The 17,910-nt window shown below is 32.9% G+C and overlaps 3 protein-coding genes and 1 long non-coding RNA gene across 6 annotated transcripts; 1 reads left to right on the top strand and 3 right to left on the bottom strand.

The window, feature by feature from the left end:
- Positions 1-252: 252 nt before the first annotated feature.
- On the bottom strand, positions 253-9,606 carry LOC122577718 (titin homolog). 3 transcript variants are annotated; one of them, XM_043749226.1, is made up of 11 exons: positions 9,354-9,606; positions 8,134-8,285; positions 7,908-8,066; positions 6,923-7,335; positions 6,366-6,843; positions 5,942-6,282; positions 5,668-5,876; positions 5,297-5,582; positions 5,077-5,216; positions 4,803-4,952; positions 253-3,666 (listed from the first exon to the last, which is right to left on the bottom strand). In XM_043749226.1, the coding sequence occupies exons 2-11, from the start codon at positions 8,254-8,256 to the stop codon at positions 551-553; spliced, it is 5,415 nt and encodes a 1,804-aa protein (XP_043605161.1). In that variant the 5' UTR covers positions 8,257-8,285; positions 9,354-9,606; the 3' UTR covers positions 253-550. The 3 variants fall into 3 exon arrangements, with proteins under 3 accessions (XP_043605161.1, XP_043605162.1, XP_043605163.1); XM_043749227.1 differs by having other exon boundaries at positions 5,668-5,873; XM_043749228.1 differs by lacking the exons at positions 7,908-8,066; positions 8,134-8,285; positions 9,354-9,606 and adding an exon at positions 7,540-7,868.
- Positions 9,607-10,544: 938 nt separating this feature from the next.
- LOC122577737 lies at positions 10,545-12,224 on the bottom strand. Its single transcript, XR_006320410.1, has 2 exons — positions 12,094-12,224; positions 10,545-11,114 (listed from the first exon to the last, which is right to left on the bottom strand). It is a non-coding gene; the product is annotated as an uncharacterized LOC122577737 (long non-coding RNA).
- On the top strand, positions 11,109-15,212 carry LOC122577729. Its single transcript, XM_043749250.1, has 10 exons — positions 11,109-12,735; positions 12,819-12,922; positions 12,991-13,062; positions 13,122-13,222; positions 13,316-13,419; positions 13,679-13,920; positions 13,991-14,166; positions 14,296-14,434; positions 14,498-14,697; positions 14,760-15,212. Exons 1-10 carry the CDS (start codon positions 12,645-12,647, stop codon positions 14,980-14,982), a joined length of 1,452 nt encoding a protein of 483 aa, XP_043605185.1. The 5' UTR covers positions 11,109-12,644; the 3' UTR covers positions 14,983-15,212.
- Positions 15,082-17,873, bottom strand: LOC122577734 (60S ribosomal protein L18). Its single transcript, XM_043749259.1, has 5 exons — positions 17,729-17,873; positions 16,552-16,634; positions 16,327-16,413; positions 15,600-15,806; positions 15,082-15,488 (listed from the first exon to the last, which is right to left on the bottom strand). The coding sequence occupies exons 2-5, from the start codon at positions 16,552-16,554 to the stop codon at positions 15,219-15,221; spliced, it is 567 nt and encodes a 188-aa protein (XP_043605194.1). The 5' UTR covers positions 16,555-16,634; positions 17,729-17,873; the 3' UTR covers positions 15,082-15,218.
- Positions 17,874-17,910: the final 37 nt, after the last annotated feature.

The raw sequence follows: 17,910 nt of genomic DNA, 5'->3' as shown, positions 1-17,910 counted from the left end.
GTTAAGTGTATATCTGGCGCGCGCGCGCGCGCGTGTGTGTGTGTGTGTGTGTATTATTTCCAATTGTTTATTTGTTCCACAAATTCGACTCGAATATTAGCGAACGTAAATCCAATGATTACAGCCTTGCCCTTGTTATTATCATAAGAAATTTCATCGAGTGCCTCTAGAACGTTATTTCATGTTGATTCTTTTCTAACGCGGTTACTAAATCAACATATATGTACTACTGTTATTTCTATTTGTTCGATAATTCCTCTTTTTTTTTTAGAAAATATTTTCAAAAATATCAAATCTGACAAGATGCCAGACACTTGTCGTTCCATGAAAACGGAGCTACAGCTTGTTCCACTCGTGAAAAGTGATTATATAACACGTGCTTCCTAAGATAATTGTTTTTCGATAAAACGAGCATGCTAACTTGATTAGAATGAAAATCGGAAACGCGAATTGTTCCCGGTTTATACTCCTGCTAATCAACTCCAGTTACTTGCATCAGGAGTATGTAAAGGGCAAGGCTGGCCCTAGGTACATCCATGCAATCCTCTACTCATCTGCGTTTTTTTTTCTTCGACCTATTGCCTTTCTTGGACGTGGCGCAAACTGAGGTATTCGTCGCGCTCCTCTCAGCTGTCTCACGACCCGAATACTCTCCTTCGACGTTCGTGAGCACCACGTTTGGGTTCAACTCGTCCGAAGAAGTCGAACGTTCAGGCACGATCTCCTGCTCCGAATCGCTCCTCTTCTCTAGCTCGGTATCTCTTTCAGGTTCCAAGGAATCTTCTTTCGTAAACGTTGCACCTACCAACGGTCCACCGACATTCCACTTGTTTGAATCGTTTGGAACTTTTTCATCGATCTCGCTTACAGCTTCTAATTTCGAAACTTTCTCGGATGAGATGCTTTCACTTGCAGATGAGTTTGTCTCGTGCTCATTTTTAATTTCCGACAAATTGGTCGGTAGATCCAGCTTTTTGTGAATTTTCTGTTCAACAATTTTTTTTCTCGTAGACTCGCTTTCTGCGATGGAGACAGGTTTTTTCTTAACGATGAAACTCCCAGATTCTTCTGTTGCATGTACAAATGGTTCTTCCACGGTTGTTTCCTTAACAGCTTCTTTCAATTGATCCACCATCGTTGAGGATGGATCAGTCAAAGATTCCTCTTTTCGACAAATTTTCCTTTCTTCATTGCTCGCGTCTTCCGCTATTGGATCGAGGTCAGATTCCTTCTTTGTCTCATTTTCAGCAGAGAAAGTATTTTTCTTCTTGACGATGGAGCTCCAGGAAATTTCCTCTTCAGGATATAATTCCAAGTTACACTCTCGAACTTTGTCTACCATCTGAGAACTCGAACTCTTTTTGTCTAAATTCTTTCTCAACGAAGACTCGTGTATCTTCTTCTTCAAAGATTCTATTTTCTCCAAGATAGGCGTGCACGACGAGACTTCGATAGGATTGAATGATTCAGTTTTCAGCTTATCATCCTCGACTTTATCTTCTCTTCGCGTTTCTGACTCAGCCACGGGAAAATCATTTTTCTTCTTTACTACAGCGCTCCAGGAAAATTCAGGCAACGGCTCTTGCGAGCTTGATTCCTTTAAAACATCTTCGACAGGTTTTACAGGCTCGATAGAAGCTTCGGAAATTTGTACGTTGCTTTCGTTGGTGGCTTTCTTACTCTTCCGATACTTCTTTGCACGAGTCCCACAGACCTCGGGTCCAGCGAGGATCTTACATTCAGAAACAGATGTAGTATCGGTTAGTACTTTCATCTCAGCTTTCTGCATCGCGTCGATGTCGATTATCTCGATTCCTGCTTGCGATCGTTTGGATGCGACGTTTGAAGATGTTTTAGCGGAACGAACTTTAGTTTTTCTTAATGGACTAACATTTTCAGTAGTCGGGATATCTTTTGTGTTATCAGATTCTTCCAATTCCTCTTTTCTCTCTGTACTCTTATTCTTCCAACTATCAACCGGTTTAAAGATTACAGTCACATCAGCATCCGATGTGTCGCTTTCGATCACCACGATATCCTTTGTCTTCTTAGCATTCTTAGATGCCAACGCTGATTCTGCTGTAATCTCCTGAGATCTCCTCGTGCTTCTTTCACACGCATCCTTAGCTCTTTCAGATGGTACATCATAGACGTCCGAATGGTGTATGTGTTCCATATCGTCGTCAGACGATGAAGGTTTACTCCTTGTCGTGGTCGATTCACTATCACTAGTTTTAATAATTTCAAACTTCAAATCTTCTTTGCAAATTTTGTCAGATATTTCTACTAGTTCAGAAGCATGTATGTACTCTATATCGTCATCAGATATCGTATTCTTGCTGTTCTTCCTCTGCATAATAGGTGAAGAACCTGCGCAACTTATCACGTCCACACATTTATCGCTGTCGATGCATTCAGCCTGCTGTAATTGAGTGATCTCGGAGCTTTGGATATGTTCAATGTCTTCGTCGGACTGAATCGAAGTACCATGTTTGCTGCAACAAGGTGTATCGACGATGTGATATTCACTGGAACTGAAATCGTCGTTCGAATCCGATGTCGATGATTTATATTTATCGGTTTCTTTAGTTAATACATCCGCACTTATGGTCGGCTTGAAATCTTTCTTCTTATCGGTTTCTTCGATTACAACATCCATTTCTATGATCGGTTCTACCTGCTTCAACGAACTTTTGCTTTCCACAAGAAATTCAACTTTTTCTTTGTAATTCTGAGCCATGGAAGACTTTGATTTGTTTTTACATTTCCCAATTACAGTTTCTTTCGAATACTCTCTGCTTTTACTTTCAGAATTTTTACTGTCCGTATCTTCGATCACGCTTTTTCCGCAGCCTACCTTCTGGCTGCAATTATTCTTAGAATCGTCGCAAGTAATGTCTTCAATAATGATACTATCTCCGTGTTCTTTTAGAATATACTTCTTAGTCTCGGTTTGTTTATTAGAGCATACAGAGGACCCGACCTTCTCCGACTTCTTCGCAACCTTTCCAAACTCGCAAATTTTTTTACTCTCAGTTTTACAATGTACCAACGTATTCTTTTTTTCATGAGCTGCCTTATTTTCCATCAAAACTACATTATCCTCATCATAGTTGACTACGTATTGTGCCTCGGATACGTTCCTCTCGTGAACCCCTCTGTCTTCCCTTTTATCAACTTTCCTGCACCAAGCAGCTTCCTTTGCCTGGGTCATAGGACTGCTGGGGATTTCACCCTGTTCTACGCATAGACTCAAGCTGGTCGGTACATCGCGGAAAGCTTCTTCTTTCTCGAAGTCAATAGTAGAGTTCCCAGGGTTCGTAATGGAAGCGATCTCGACGCACAACGCTTTTCTCTCCTTCACCTCACAGATGTTCTCATCCGGCACGCTGTCGATCGCAGGCTCGCCAGCTGAACGCATTTCCGCGCAGATCTCGGTGAGATCGCGCAGAGTTTGACTCTCCGGCTCGAAATCGCCGAGAGAAGCCGGACCTTCTTCGGCGCACACGCTCCTAGGTGGTTCCGGCACGTGGCTCTCCTCCGCGAAATCGAACTCCTGACTGGAGATAATGTCCTCCTCATCGGCCGATACAGTAATCACGGTGCCCAGAGGGTTGACGACTTTAGTTACCGGTTGACCCACCCTCTCAAATACCGATCGCCTCCCTAGTAACAGAAAAAGCCGTTGGCAGGTATCAATATCGAGTCACAATATCTCCCTTGTTTGTTTTTTTGTTTGGCCTTTTTTATGAGATGCATCGCCTAAGGTATAATGAGGTATTACTGTTCTCGATACGGTTCGGCAATGGAGAGAGATTTTAAGTGACATCATCGAATACTAATTCAAATGTTGCATCGTGAGGAAATACAGAGTTACGAGAACGGGGTACGTGAAAGAGAAAGAGAGAAAATAAAAGAGTAATTAATCTTGACTTCTAATGTAAAGCTGATATATATATATATATTATATATATACTCGATCCGAGTCGTCACACTGCACACCACAAAAACACAAACTTCACGTCACAATATACGTGTCGAGATCGAATGGTACATTGTAAAGAGAACAAGTTAGAACAGTTGCTTTCAACCTATGTAATTTCTTTCGTGTTCATTGGTACTTCAAAAAGGAAAAGATTCTTATAGGATTAATAACTGCGACTGCCCGCAGCCATTTGCAACTATTTACCTCGACTTAAAGGGTAGACGTTGATAAAATGTATCGCTGTTAGTGATTAGATGTAATATTGATAAAGGGGAGGGGGGGAAACGGAGATACCTGCCTCTGGCCAGTTCTGTATCCACACAAACTTACAATCTAACAATCATCCGTCACCAAATGCAGAAAGCACGAGTATCGTATCCGTATTTAAAAATACGTGCTTGGAAAAATTATCAAATACTCCCACAAATTCAAATTACAAGTTTCTAGAATAAAGTAAAACGTGATCTATATTTTGTGTTTTACAATTTTTCCCATCAAGACGTAATTGAAATCAGTGATGATCGTTTAAAGAGATAAAATTAATTTAGTCGCGTTGGAATTAACTTTACTGCATTTAGCAGGAAGATCTTCACGATTGTAAGAATCGTAAATTCAAGAATCTATTAAAATCGCGTATTTGAGGCACTCAGAAATATAAGTTTCCAAATATCCAAATCATATAGAATACTTTTGTTCTTCTTACTAATTACAACAATGTATAGAAATTTTACGAAATATCGACAATTGGGATATATCAGGATTCGTGATCTTCTACTTCAAAGCAAAGCATCACAAGTTCCATGTAATGATTACTTACCTGGAGCACGGTGTGGTGCGATCGATGTCTCTAACATAGCTTCGGCCAAATCTTCTCTCAATTGATTTTCACCACCGCCAACGCCAGCATTTTCACTATCTAAGGGATCACCATACGCTTCCATAAATCTTGGAGACTGCTCATAACTGCCTAAACAATAAAAGGAACCCACATGAACGTGCAGTACAAATATTAAATGAAATGAATACAAATATAATCTTAACAACAAAAATAAATATGCTAATATAATATTTAATAAATAATATAAACTTACTTCCTGATCCATCAATAACCACAGGTACCAATGATCTGGATGCAGCATGCGGCATATTGACTGGATTTGATCTCGCAGGACGAGATCCACCGGTTACTCCAATTTCAACAGCCTCTGCTTCGACAAGATTCACAGTAGCTCTACATTAATAAAATTTTATTGTAATGATGTTACAATCTTAAAAACAATGTTACATATGTTACATCTCTAGAAAACTAACCCACTAGTTGCATTATAGGTTTTAAAAACAAACTGAGGTCCCATCCAAAGTCGCCTATGTGGACCAGCGTGTGTTACAATTTCTACTTGACTTAACCAACGATCCTCCGCTAAATCGCCATCTTGAATGTCTTTCGGTATAATATTGACATTTAGTAAAGGGCTAGACGTTGGCAAAGGTGGTACAATCTCTAAAGTATTCGGAGATCTTAGAAGAGGCCATTGACCTTTGGCTTCGACCTCTAATTCTATCATCGTATCGTCACATACTTTTTCTTTTGGTATACCTAAAATGTGTCATTAAATAGTACTTATATATTATAATAAATATATATTGACATTAATCCTGACTTAAATTAATATTTTATTCACCTGCAGCTGGTTTGGGTTCTAAATCATATTGTATCATATTTCCGTGACATGCCATAATAAACAAAGAATCAACTGCTCTCTTCATAACTTTTGCAGTAGATTCCCTTTGCGCATACATCCAAGCTCTTGGAGGTGCAAAACAAGCACATATTTTTAATGGTAATGTTCCACTATCGTCCGAGTGCAATCGTTGTCGTTGCTGTGGCCTGCTATATAATATACGACAAATAAATTTACCCAATAATAGTAAATTCCGTAGATAATTAATAATTACCTTTGTTGAACTTGACTGTTTATGTGATTTAATGAAGATGGTTGTCGTATCTGTGCCAGAGGATGTAGTACAGTTGGATGAGGGTACGGAGGGAGTCTTGGATTAGAATATGGATACACTGACAAAGGCAACTCTGTATGAGATACGGGAGAATGAGATCTGGTACCGTCGTCCATTAAACCTGCACTTCTATGAAATCTTGAAAGTCTATTTACAACATGAGGTGTGGAATGAGTTCGTATTCCTACTGGTCCACCATATGGTGCAACAGGAAACACATGAGTAGTGCCCCGCACAGTTGATATCGCAGCCCATCGAGTATCACTCGAAAAAGCCATATCCTATTATAATAAAACACGAATCTTTAAAATACATAAAGTCTTGAAAGCACAGACATTAAAATTTGATTTAAAGATATATGTACCTGCACTTTCGCAGTAGTATCTCCACGATGTAGAATATACAAATGATGTACTGCTGCCAAAGTGGGACCACCTGGATGTGGCTGAATTCTAAATACATGAAAATCATGCCCCCTTTTGTCAGCGGTCATTAGCAATGCACCACTTAAATCAAAAGTCATAGCAACGATTGCATCACTATGGGCAGTAAAATGAGCAACGACAGTCTCTATATTCGCATCGTCTAATTCTTTCTCCTCTTTTGCTGCTTGGAGATCTAATATCGTAATCACTCCTGGTTGAGTTACATCACTGCTGGTATTATTAATGACTACTGGTGATACTGAATTGCCAGTTAAACTGGATGCAACTGTTTCCCCCAAACCACGCAATCCTTTCCCTAAAGATTTTGCTGCATATAGAACAGTTGCTGTATAACTTTGAACTCCTTCACTTTCGCAACCACCGCTACTTCTTTTTGCTGGTAGTAACTTTTTTTCACTAAAAATATTTTCTATTATAACAAAACGTAATTTACTTTAAATAACTGCTAAGATTTTATAATCGTGGGGATTTTTACCTGTAAGCAAGCCATCTTGTGCCTAAAGTAACAGGATTTGGATTTGGACCAGGACTGGCATAGCAAGTAGTAACTGTTAATACATCTTCCAATGTTCGAGCATCAAACACCGCGATCTTTTCTAAAAATGTTACTACTATGGATCGTTTATTTACCAAAATGTCACAAACAGGATTTTTAAATTTTATGCTTTTAGCTTGTTCCCCAGTTTTTAATGAAATGAAACTAATGTTGCAAAATTGAGGTCCAGGTCCAGCTGAATCACATATTGCTACCATTGGCCGTTTCAATTCAAACAAATCAACATGTTCATCATCAGTCTTTGGATTTGGTAAAATTCTCAGAGTACGAACAACACCTTGTCGCCATGATAACACTTCAGTTCCTTCTCCGGTTGCTGCTATCAACCATACCTATATTACATAATATTTGTTACTTTGACTTTACAATATCACTTTTAAAACAACATTATAATATAAGATACAACATTATATTCTATAATAATTATGAGTTTTCTAAACAAAATTTAAAGCATAAATGCTCAACTTAAATATATAAATTCTTTTATATGATCAAACTTCAAATATCATATTATTATCTCTGCAAACTACATGTACCTTGTTATTTTGATAATGAATGTGCTTGTTTACATATTATGCCTCCTAGATAAAATAAGATTCAAGTCATTCATAAACACAGACACAGTTTTAAAGCTACTACACAAGAACAGTGTTCTATAATTAGAAACTTGATAAATCTATAAAGGCCCCTCATGCTCAGTATCTAATATGTACACTTAACTTAAATCATATTTCAATTGATACATATTCATATATGTTCTTTGAAGAATATTTCCTACTTTAAGACTGTCTAAATTGCATATAACTTTTAAAAAACACCAAAGACATTGCAAAAAATTATTTTAACACACAATCTTTTGCACAAGTAATGTAAATACTTAAAGGACAAATGAACAAGATCAAACCTGAACTCCAGTTGTATAGCCAAGTACCAATAATAAAGGTGGTGTATTAGAGCCTTCATTGTAGTCTGGATACAGGGTAGGATCATTAATGTCTGCATACTCAAACCTTGCCCATGATATAGACTCTTTGTTCTCAGAATTTGGTGTGCCAGTATAAGCCTATATTTAAACAATGTAATATATATCTTAATAAAAGATCATCAACAGAATATTTTAATGTACGAACCTGTGGAACAATATCATTAATTATTCCTGCAACACTATCTATAATTGAACGATCAACTATTGGCTGAGGTGATACAACTTGTACTCCTTTATGCACACCACGCCTTGGAGAGTCTGCAGACATTTTTTCTTTCCCAAACTGAATATTTTTACCTAACAATAAATACATATAAAGTAATATTAACTACATATTACTGCATTAAAGAATAATTACATAATCATTTCTAATATTTATTAAGTCATGAAGAAAAGAAAATTATATTAATATCATTATGGATAAATATATAGAAACAATATTGTACATTTATTTTTATTATATTTATTATTATAAAAATATAATGATCAAACAATTTTTAATAATTTCCACAAACAATAAATGAACTGTAATCTCAATAAACTCGATATTTTGTGTTGTTAAATCTTCCCATTAAAAATTTATTTAAAGTTAACAAAAATCACTATATAACAAGGTCATATTTCAATTATAAATATCTCTGAAGAAACATAATTTAAATTTATGATACATTACTTACATTGTGTTAATATAAAACAGAAAAATTTGTAAATTTAAAGACCAAAATATCATATTATATAAACCTAAAACAGGTATTTAAATTAAAAAGTATAGTAATGTGCAAAAAATATAGATTAAGAATCTGTATACATTACATATTCATAATTTATTTGCATAAATATCAAATATATGCAACACACATTTCTATTAATAATAATATGAGATATAACAGATAAAAATTAAGCAAAACGACGAAATAAATAATTAATCAAAGATATTGTTATTATTTATATAAGGAAATTTACGAAATATTATATCTGTATATTTGATAATATAAAAATGAATAACAGAAAAGTAGTGGGAGAATCTATTTTACTTATTAAAGAATATTACACAATCCAACTACAGCTGTTCGTCGTGTACACTCAGGGACGATTAGTAAAAAAGAAACACAAATGTCAAAAGACGATGAAACGAAAACTTTCATGATCTCTGTTGCAATAATACGAATATATTAAATTTGAATAAAATAAATGAACACTGACATTAAAATAACGACCCTGACATTTCGTCGAACAAAGGGGTAGAAGGCAGTTTCTCACAACAAAGCCATCTCTCCTTTCCCGACCGTCGTTATTTGTCTTACGAGCAAATTTTTTCCGTTTCGATCGTTTTTGAATTAACAGAAAATAGAATCTCCGATTTACCTCGCCATAAAATTGTATTTTCATACTGGGAAGCTCGCCATCTCTGAGACGACCTTCTACTGCGTCATTCTGTAAGTGACTGACACAACACAACCAGAAAACGATAGTGATGTCACCCCGCCCGCGAAACGTTAATCTTTTTGTTCGAAATATTCAAGCGCGTCGATGGTGTTCCTTATTGCAAGAGATCGTCAGATCCGCTCTCCGTTTTGACGCGCCGACGAGGTTCTCCCGGAAAGTCGTTCGTTAAAAGGTATCACGTATCATAACTACTGTAACGGTCAGATTCGTTGAAAATACGAAAACAATAATCAGCTGATTCAGATAAGGAAATGGTAGGAAAGGAGGGGAGAATAAGAGAAAAGCGAACTCTAATACTCGTATCTAAAATACATCTAGATGGCGTAATCGATGTTCAAATTTCATTTCATCTGTATTATTAACGGTAAATGTGTATGCAAAATATGTAAATGGATAATTGCGTGTTAATCATATCTTTTGTTTTAATGGAAAAACTATTTAAACTAAAACTACATAGCTCTACATTGATTATAAACAACAGAATTTTTCATAACATCTTTCTCAATCCTAGAATGCAAGAAAAAATGTAAGTTATGAAGATTAACTTAAGAATGTTGAAAAAATTAAAAGGACTATTCTAATAAATAAATTAAATATACATTAATGTAAAACGTAAATAATTTTATTTATTATTATAGTGGTAGCACTGCACAAGTTTGTATTGTACAACCTGAAATGTTATGCTGCTAAAATATCTGAATATTACAAAATGAAATTATCATCTTTATCACGTTTTATTATTATGTTTTAAAGTGCTGATTAAATATTTAATATAACACAACAAAATGCCATGATGTTAGTGAGGAATATAATATAAAGTTATATATTTTGTGTAACATAAGCTACCATTGAAAGAAATTATGAATATATACATATGTATGTATATTATATCAATCGATGCATTATTTTCTACATGGATACTGATGCATTCATTAGTGTTTTATCATAAAAATTACTTTACAAGAGCGGTATTTTTATAAAATTCCACGACTTAGTGATAACGCCACCTAGGAGTACAATACTATTTAAATTAAATCGGTATGTCCACAATATACATACATAATATTGATAACAGTTTTTATTTAAGGAGTTACAGTAACAAATTTAAACTTCATATTTAATCAAGCCTATAATTTTCAAAAAATAAATACAAATATTTTTTTATATACATTTTATTTTATTCTATATTATTGTATTCTTAAGAGATATCACTAATTTTAACTGAGCTGTTGAAGTAATTACTTCAAGAAAAACTCTACACCTCTTCTTTTGTATATCCGTGACCTGGAAATCGCTGTTATGAAGAGAATAGAATTTAGTAAAACAAAAAAATCGAAATAAAGGGAGCTCCATATTATTGTGTCCTTGAATATAAATTTTATTTTGGCTTACAAGAACTAGAAACAGAAGAGCTATAAGTAGATTTCTGTTGATGTTTCTTATAGCCTTCAGCTAGAGCTACAAGGTTAACTTTTTGGTAATGTCCTTTTTGCTTTATTGCTTTATATATTTATATATATACTACCATAGCTTCTTCTATTATATTGTAACACTGTAAGAGTAAGATATACCTATTTCAATATATTTTCTATTATAAATTCATCCACTCTATGAGACAACCTCAACATGAGCAATTTTAGCATGTCTATATTGCGTGTTACTTCATAATTATGTCATTATCTAGCAAAGAGAAGTAAAACTTGTAGACACGAACATTTTACATGGTATATAATTATGCGACAAAACATAAATTTAAGAGGGAGAAAGATATAAATGTATACAATTTTTAATGGAACATATTTCATTTTTCACTGATTATGTAGATGAATTTAGGAAGCAAAAGTTTCAGATACGTATTCTCTTTTTTCAAAAATTATTAAACGTAAAAGCAATTAAAAATTAAACAATCCGAACGTTTCGGATCACGTACCGAATATACCCGAAGAACATTGTGACGTCACAAGTGTGCGACGGTGCTACACAATTCGCTTTCTTAATTCGCTATACAACACCGCACTGGCGCGCGTACACACCAGAGCATGATCGAGTACGTATACAATCATGCAGAAGGCATACTCGTGACATCACAAAAAAGGCACATTTCAACGCCGCTCAAATATCAGCAAAGTTTTAATTTATTTACTTTGATTCTTGATTTATTAAGTAAATATATGTAACGAAAACACGACCTAATTGTTTCTAGTAATCCAAAGTTTTGTTTTCAGTAGTATTTTTAACCAAAAAGAATGCAATAACCGGAATTAAAATATACATTTCTTAAAATAAAATATAAAATCAAATAGAGAAAGATTTTTCCACAAGAAAATTTCTTCACGAAAAGGAAAGGAAAGTGAATTTCTACTATCATAAAATAATACGGAAGTAATATATTACACGCGGTCTCGCTATCCATCATTCAAATAGAAAAGAAAGAAATAGCTTTCCTGCTGTCTCATAATCGATTTAATATGTACAATGATTAAATTTATATCTTTTGACAGGAGCTTCATAATGTAGTAGGATTATCGTGCAACTATTCATGCAGCTCGATAAATCGTGCTACCTTATGAACCATAGTACCGATACACGCAGTTATAATTGCAGAATTTAGAGCAACATTAATATTTCATGTCGGTAGGAAAATGTAGGAAATTCTTACCGTATTATCCTTAGGCTACTAGTGTACTGTAATTATCTGTGCGTGTATTTGTGCAGCGAGAATCCAACTTAATCGGTAAAGTTTGCGTGTTCTCCATGTCACCGACGTCCCCGTGCAATAAATCGGAAGGGAATGGTCCTCCTCCTCCGAGATATTCCGTTACTACAGTTCCTCCCTGCACTTCGTTCGAGACAGATCAAAGGAATAGTAACTTAAATCCAGTGTTATTAAAAAACAAAATATCTTGATTCTAAAAAAAATTTAATATATTTCAAACATGATGCGACGAAAAAGGGTACTTTGCTCTTTACCCGCGTTCTTCCGATTATTGCAAATTATAATTAATTTTTAAATTTCATTCCGTTCATGTACTTTAAGTGAAATGATTTAAAATCTTCGATCATTTATACTATTTATATTATTTAAATAGATTACTATTAGATATTAGATAGACTAGATAAGACTATTAAATGTTAAATAGATTACTATTAGAGTTTGAGAACTCAAAAATGATTAACTTTTCATAGGGTGGTTTAAAGACTGCGCGAAAGATGGCCAAAAAGACAACACCGGCGGCATTACAAACTGAAATTTCTAATAACGAAGATTGGGAAAAGCTTCTTACAAAACCAGGGTTAATAGGAATGTATAAGTTACCTATTTAAAACTGAGCTTGGATAGAAACTTAAAAAATGTTACGTGTAAAGTTTTTAATAATCTTTCAGTGGTCGACATATATTCAGAATGGAGTGGACCCTGCACAGGGATGGTAAGCACTCTTAAAAAAATCAAAATGGAAATTGGAGGAGATACGTTGAGTTACGCCATGGTAATTTTATAATTGTAAATAATTATAGATGTTAAGTAAATAATTACTGTATATTACTATAAATATAGGCAATGTGCGATTATATCACGAACTTAGAACGTTTTCAAGGGAAAAGTGAACCAACATGGATGTTCATACACGTAAGTTTAATATATAATTAAGATAAATTTTAAAGCTACAATAAATGCAATCCTATTAGAATGGTCGGATGGTAAATCTTATATTTGGTGCTGACTGCCCACAATTATTAAAAGTATTAACAATGGAATTGCAACGAGTACAAAATAACGAGGAACACGAGTATGTAAAATACATAATTTTTAGTAAAACAAGTAGCCATTAAAAATTAGCATTGTTGAAATAGAAGTTATTAAAATAAACGTACACGTGTAGGTTTTCTTTAGATGTATCGGAAAGAAGTCCAGAAGAAATAAAACGATTAAAAATTATTGAAGAAACTAGAATAGCTAAAGAAACGGCAAAGAAGGCTCGAAAAGGTTTCGCAAGATCTCTCATAAAAAAAGATACAGATATATTACTAGAACGATTACCTTGCACGTACACACAAATAAATCATTATTTCTTTATTTACTTTAAATTTTATATAAAGAAAAACCTCTATTGTCCTGGAGTCACATAATGCACGCTTTATTTTTTAATTGGTTATTAGATATATATAAATATAACACTACAATGAAATGTCTAATTTTCATTATTTGTAATAATAAATTTTCCTGTAATTTCTATTTAATATAGAAGCGGAAGGTATAGCACGATATGAAGCCGAAATGTTGTATCTGACTACTTCACTAAGCAAAGAAACTTGTCTTTTACTTTTTCCGTGGGTTTTTAAGGATGAAGAATGTCATAAAAGAGATAAAAGATCTAGCCCTCCGTACATAGAATTGGTTGAAGAAATACTAATAGGAAATTACACCGTCGAACAAGAAATACGAAAACGACTCAATGAAGATATTCTATCTACGATGTTTAATGAAGTAATATATTTAATATATCGCTAACAAAAATTATTCAAAAGCAGACTTTCCAAATTAAACAATTTTACAGTCTCATTACGTATTATCACCAAATGCTAAACAACTACTTCTAGATGGGAAGTGTATGTTTATGCGATTAAAAGTTAGCGAAACAAAGCCAGAAATTGATATTCATAAATATTTGTTAAATCTTTTATTTGGAGAACCGAAATTACCCAATATGGAAACAATTCTTAATGAAGAATGGTACGTAAATACATAGAACATATAATATTTAAAATTATATCTTTCATAATAATACGATTTGTGGCAGAACAATTCTAAAATTAACTTTTACATTAATCCAAATTTAAGCAATTTCCTTCTTTTCTTTAGTTACGCTGGTCGACATCGTCCTGCGTATATAACAAGCGAAAATGAAATTTTTCCAATCGTATGGACACCACCAAATTGTCGAAATAAGGCAATTGTTTTTCGCACTATTTTTCCAACATATACCAATACTACATATCACGTAAGTTTTAAATTTTAATATGTCTAAAATAAATATTATATGTCACATATTATAATTTTAAAGTATGAAGATAAAACTACGAAGGTACCTATAGTAGTATTCAAATATGACTACATGAGAAAGAATGAGCTGAAAATGGTCTTACAAGAATTTGAAGACGAAGTAGTTAACTTTGGCATTTTTGAATCTGATAAGCCACTAGAAGCAAAACTTATAGCAAAGAATATTACGGAATTTGAATTGAATACAAGGGAAAGAACAGGGTAAATATTAAGAAAAATTTGAAATTTATAATTAAAAATAAAAATGTAATGTCGATTTCCAGATACGAGATATTTGTATGTGTTGTAAAAAAAGTAGGATGTGAAGCGTTTTTAGGATTTGCAGGTATTGGACCTTATCATGTAAGTGAAAATCTGGAAAAGGGCATAGAGGAATCAAAACAATACTTCCCAGATGTTACTGCTTCCGAAGAAACACAATCAGACGACGAAGAAAAACCGGAAGAGTTAATAGAAAATGCGGAAGAAAACAAAAATGGAACATGAAATATTACTTACAGGTGTATATAAATTTGCATCTTATTTGAAATTATAATTTCAATTGTACGTTTCATAAAAAGTGAAGGAATTAATAACATATAAAAATGTTGTTATGAAGCCAACATTTATTTTCCAGCTAACTAAACTTGCTATATGAAAGAATGTAGAAATAGACAAACTGTCTAAATATTGCAAGTCAATGTAAGGTTGTGGTACAATAAATGATGGCAAATAAACAAAATTTATTTTTTATAACCACAACTACGCCTACGTCCCCTTGCTCTTTCAAACTTTCGACCCTTTGAGCGTACTAATGGTTTTGTATGAGAGTGTGGTACACCAGGTGCAGGTCCAAAATGTTTCACTGCTTCACGAGCTTTACGACGACCTTGCATTAAAACTGTTCGCTCACCAATAGGTGTACGTAATGCCAATTGATCAAAAGTGATCAATTCGCCTCCAGCTTTTAATATACGTGCTCTAGCTCTTTCAGTAACACGTAGAGCACATACCTATAAAAAATTATGAAATTATACATTAATAATTTTTTCAAGCAAATACAAAATAACATTTTATTTATACAAAATCAAAATTAAATTCTGATAATTATTTCTATTGCTTACTGTAAGTTTAGGAATTTCAAAAATCCTAGCGTCATCCGTCACTGTGCCAACGATTACTGCAATAGCATTTTCTCGTCCAGGTTTCTTCATAAACCTGACAATACGTGCAAGAGATATTGGAGGACGGTGTATTTTACTCATAAAAAGTCTCTTAAGAACAATCTTATTAAACTTAGAATTCGTACGTCTTGCCAGAAAACGGTAAAGCTATAACAAAAATAAATCCATATACTTCTATATTTTTATTGTATAAAAAGATACTTTGATAAAAAATCACAATAATATTTTACCAGTTTCATTACGAAATTATAAAAAAAAACAGTACAAACTTTGCATTAAAACGCAATAATATATAATTTCTTAATAAGAAATATGAACTTCTATAAACTTTCTGATTAGCATTGTGTCAGCTAATATAATCGTCTTTTACATAAAGAAAAAAGACGGAATAGGAAAGTTGACTAAATTTTTCTAGCGAACGTTCAAATTGGATCAGACTATAATAGTACTGACACAGAGTGCGGTTCGCAAAAGAAATTTATCTGTTTCAAAACTCACGTGTTTATGACAACAATATAGTATTAGATCAGTTCTAATACACAATTAATTTTCAACACAAGTTACAAGAGTGGCGTTAGTTTGTAAATAAAATACAGAATACAACTGATACAAAATTAAAGAGGTAATAAAATATATATATACTTAAAGATGCATGTAAAACACTTACTTTGACGAGAAGTCGTAAGTAGACATCTTGCGACTTAGGTTCTGTGCGCCGAACCTTTCTATCGTGTTTGTGGTTTATATCGATACCCTGTAAAGAAAATAATTTATGTTAACTTACTTTAACATTTTTCAAATTTAATAAACAACTTTATTTATATCGATTAACACAAATAAACCAAAACTCTATTGATTTTATAAATATAACAATGCCACTGCACCACCCTACCATTTTGATACACCGGAAAAGAAACGGACGAGCTTATAGACAGATCAGATATAAACCCATGTAAACGGATGTCCAAGGGGGCGCTGTTGGAGAATGGAAAATTGGCACAATGAATACCAACTATGTAAAAACTATGGAGTGAACAACTTAATGTGTAAATTTATATTAATTTTTCATCCAAATGAAAGTGGAAATAAACTTAAAAATAAACAAATTTATTCATTCTTTACATAAATCTAGGTTAGTAATTTTGATGTGTATATAAATGTATCACTAAATCAGAATTGCCAAGATAAAGAAAAAAAATTATTTAATATAAATTTTAGAAATTACTATATACAATCGTTAAAAAATATATATATAACTTTTTTTAACACAAACTTTTACATGAAGAAATAAAACAATCAATTTTTAAATATTTAATTTAAGCTACGTACAATACTCAGTAATGTGCTTAGTATATTATACATACATATGTTTGGATACAGTTTAAATTAATGTAAATTAGATTTTTATTTCTTTTTTAATCTATTTTTTGAAGAAATTAATTTATAATTTTCACTCGATATTATTTATGTAGAAATAAATTAATTTTTAAAAGGAAATGTATTTGTTTCATTTGGTAAAAGCAGTAAATAGGATGAAAACAAGTTCTATACATTTTCAATTTGATTAACTATAAATACATATATATATATATATGTACAACTAGAACAATTTTTTTACATATAGTACAATATATGTATTCAATATATACCGGAGAAGAAAATAAACTGAAATTAAAACTGAAATATTTTCTTAGTATTATCAAAGAAAAATATGATCATATTGCACGTGTAGAATAACAAAAACGGAGAAAATATGTATACAAAAACAGTCTTAATTCTACAAATTAGATAAATCTATAATTTATAAAGACAACTTATAAAGAAAGCTAACTATTTTTTGAAGCTTTAGTAAAAAATCACAAGTATAGTTTGTAGAACCGATATAGTAAAGTCATAAATTAAAATACTAAATGTCAACAATCAATTGATATAGCCCTACTCAGAGTAATATATATATATGATTGAATATATATATATATTCTGTAAAAAATACCAGGTTATGTATATCTAAAATAAATTATTATATAAACTTTTTTTAAATATACTACAAAACAAGAAACAATTCTTACATTGTACGGTCCTGAACAGGGCCCTGGTTCCTTATCTACCCCAATAGGTTTTAAATTCCTGTTTTGATTGTCGGAACATGTAAATTTAACGTTTAGTAGAGTTTACGACTATTTTTATGACTTCGTCAACTCGTTTTTACCAACTGTACAAAATCTCACCGTCATACTAAATATACATATGT

The sequence above is a fragment of the Bombus pyrosoma genome, linkage group LG2 (genome assembly GCF_014825855.1).
Source record: "Bombus pyrosoma isolate SC7728 linkage group LG2, ASM1482585v1, whole genome shotgun sequence".
In the NCBI taxonomy this organism is placed as follows: Eukaryota; Metazoa; Arthropoda; class Insecta; order Hymenoptera; family Apidae; genus Bombus; species Bombus pyrosoma.
Note: the sequence above shows the minus strand (reverse complement) of the source record. Positions and strands in the feature narration are given on the sequence as shown.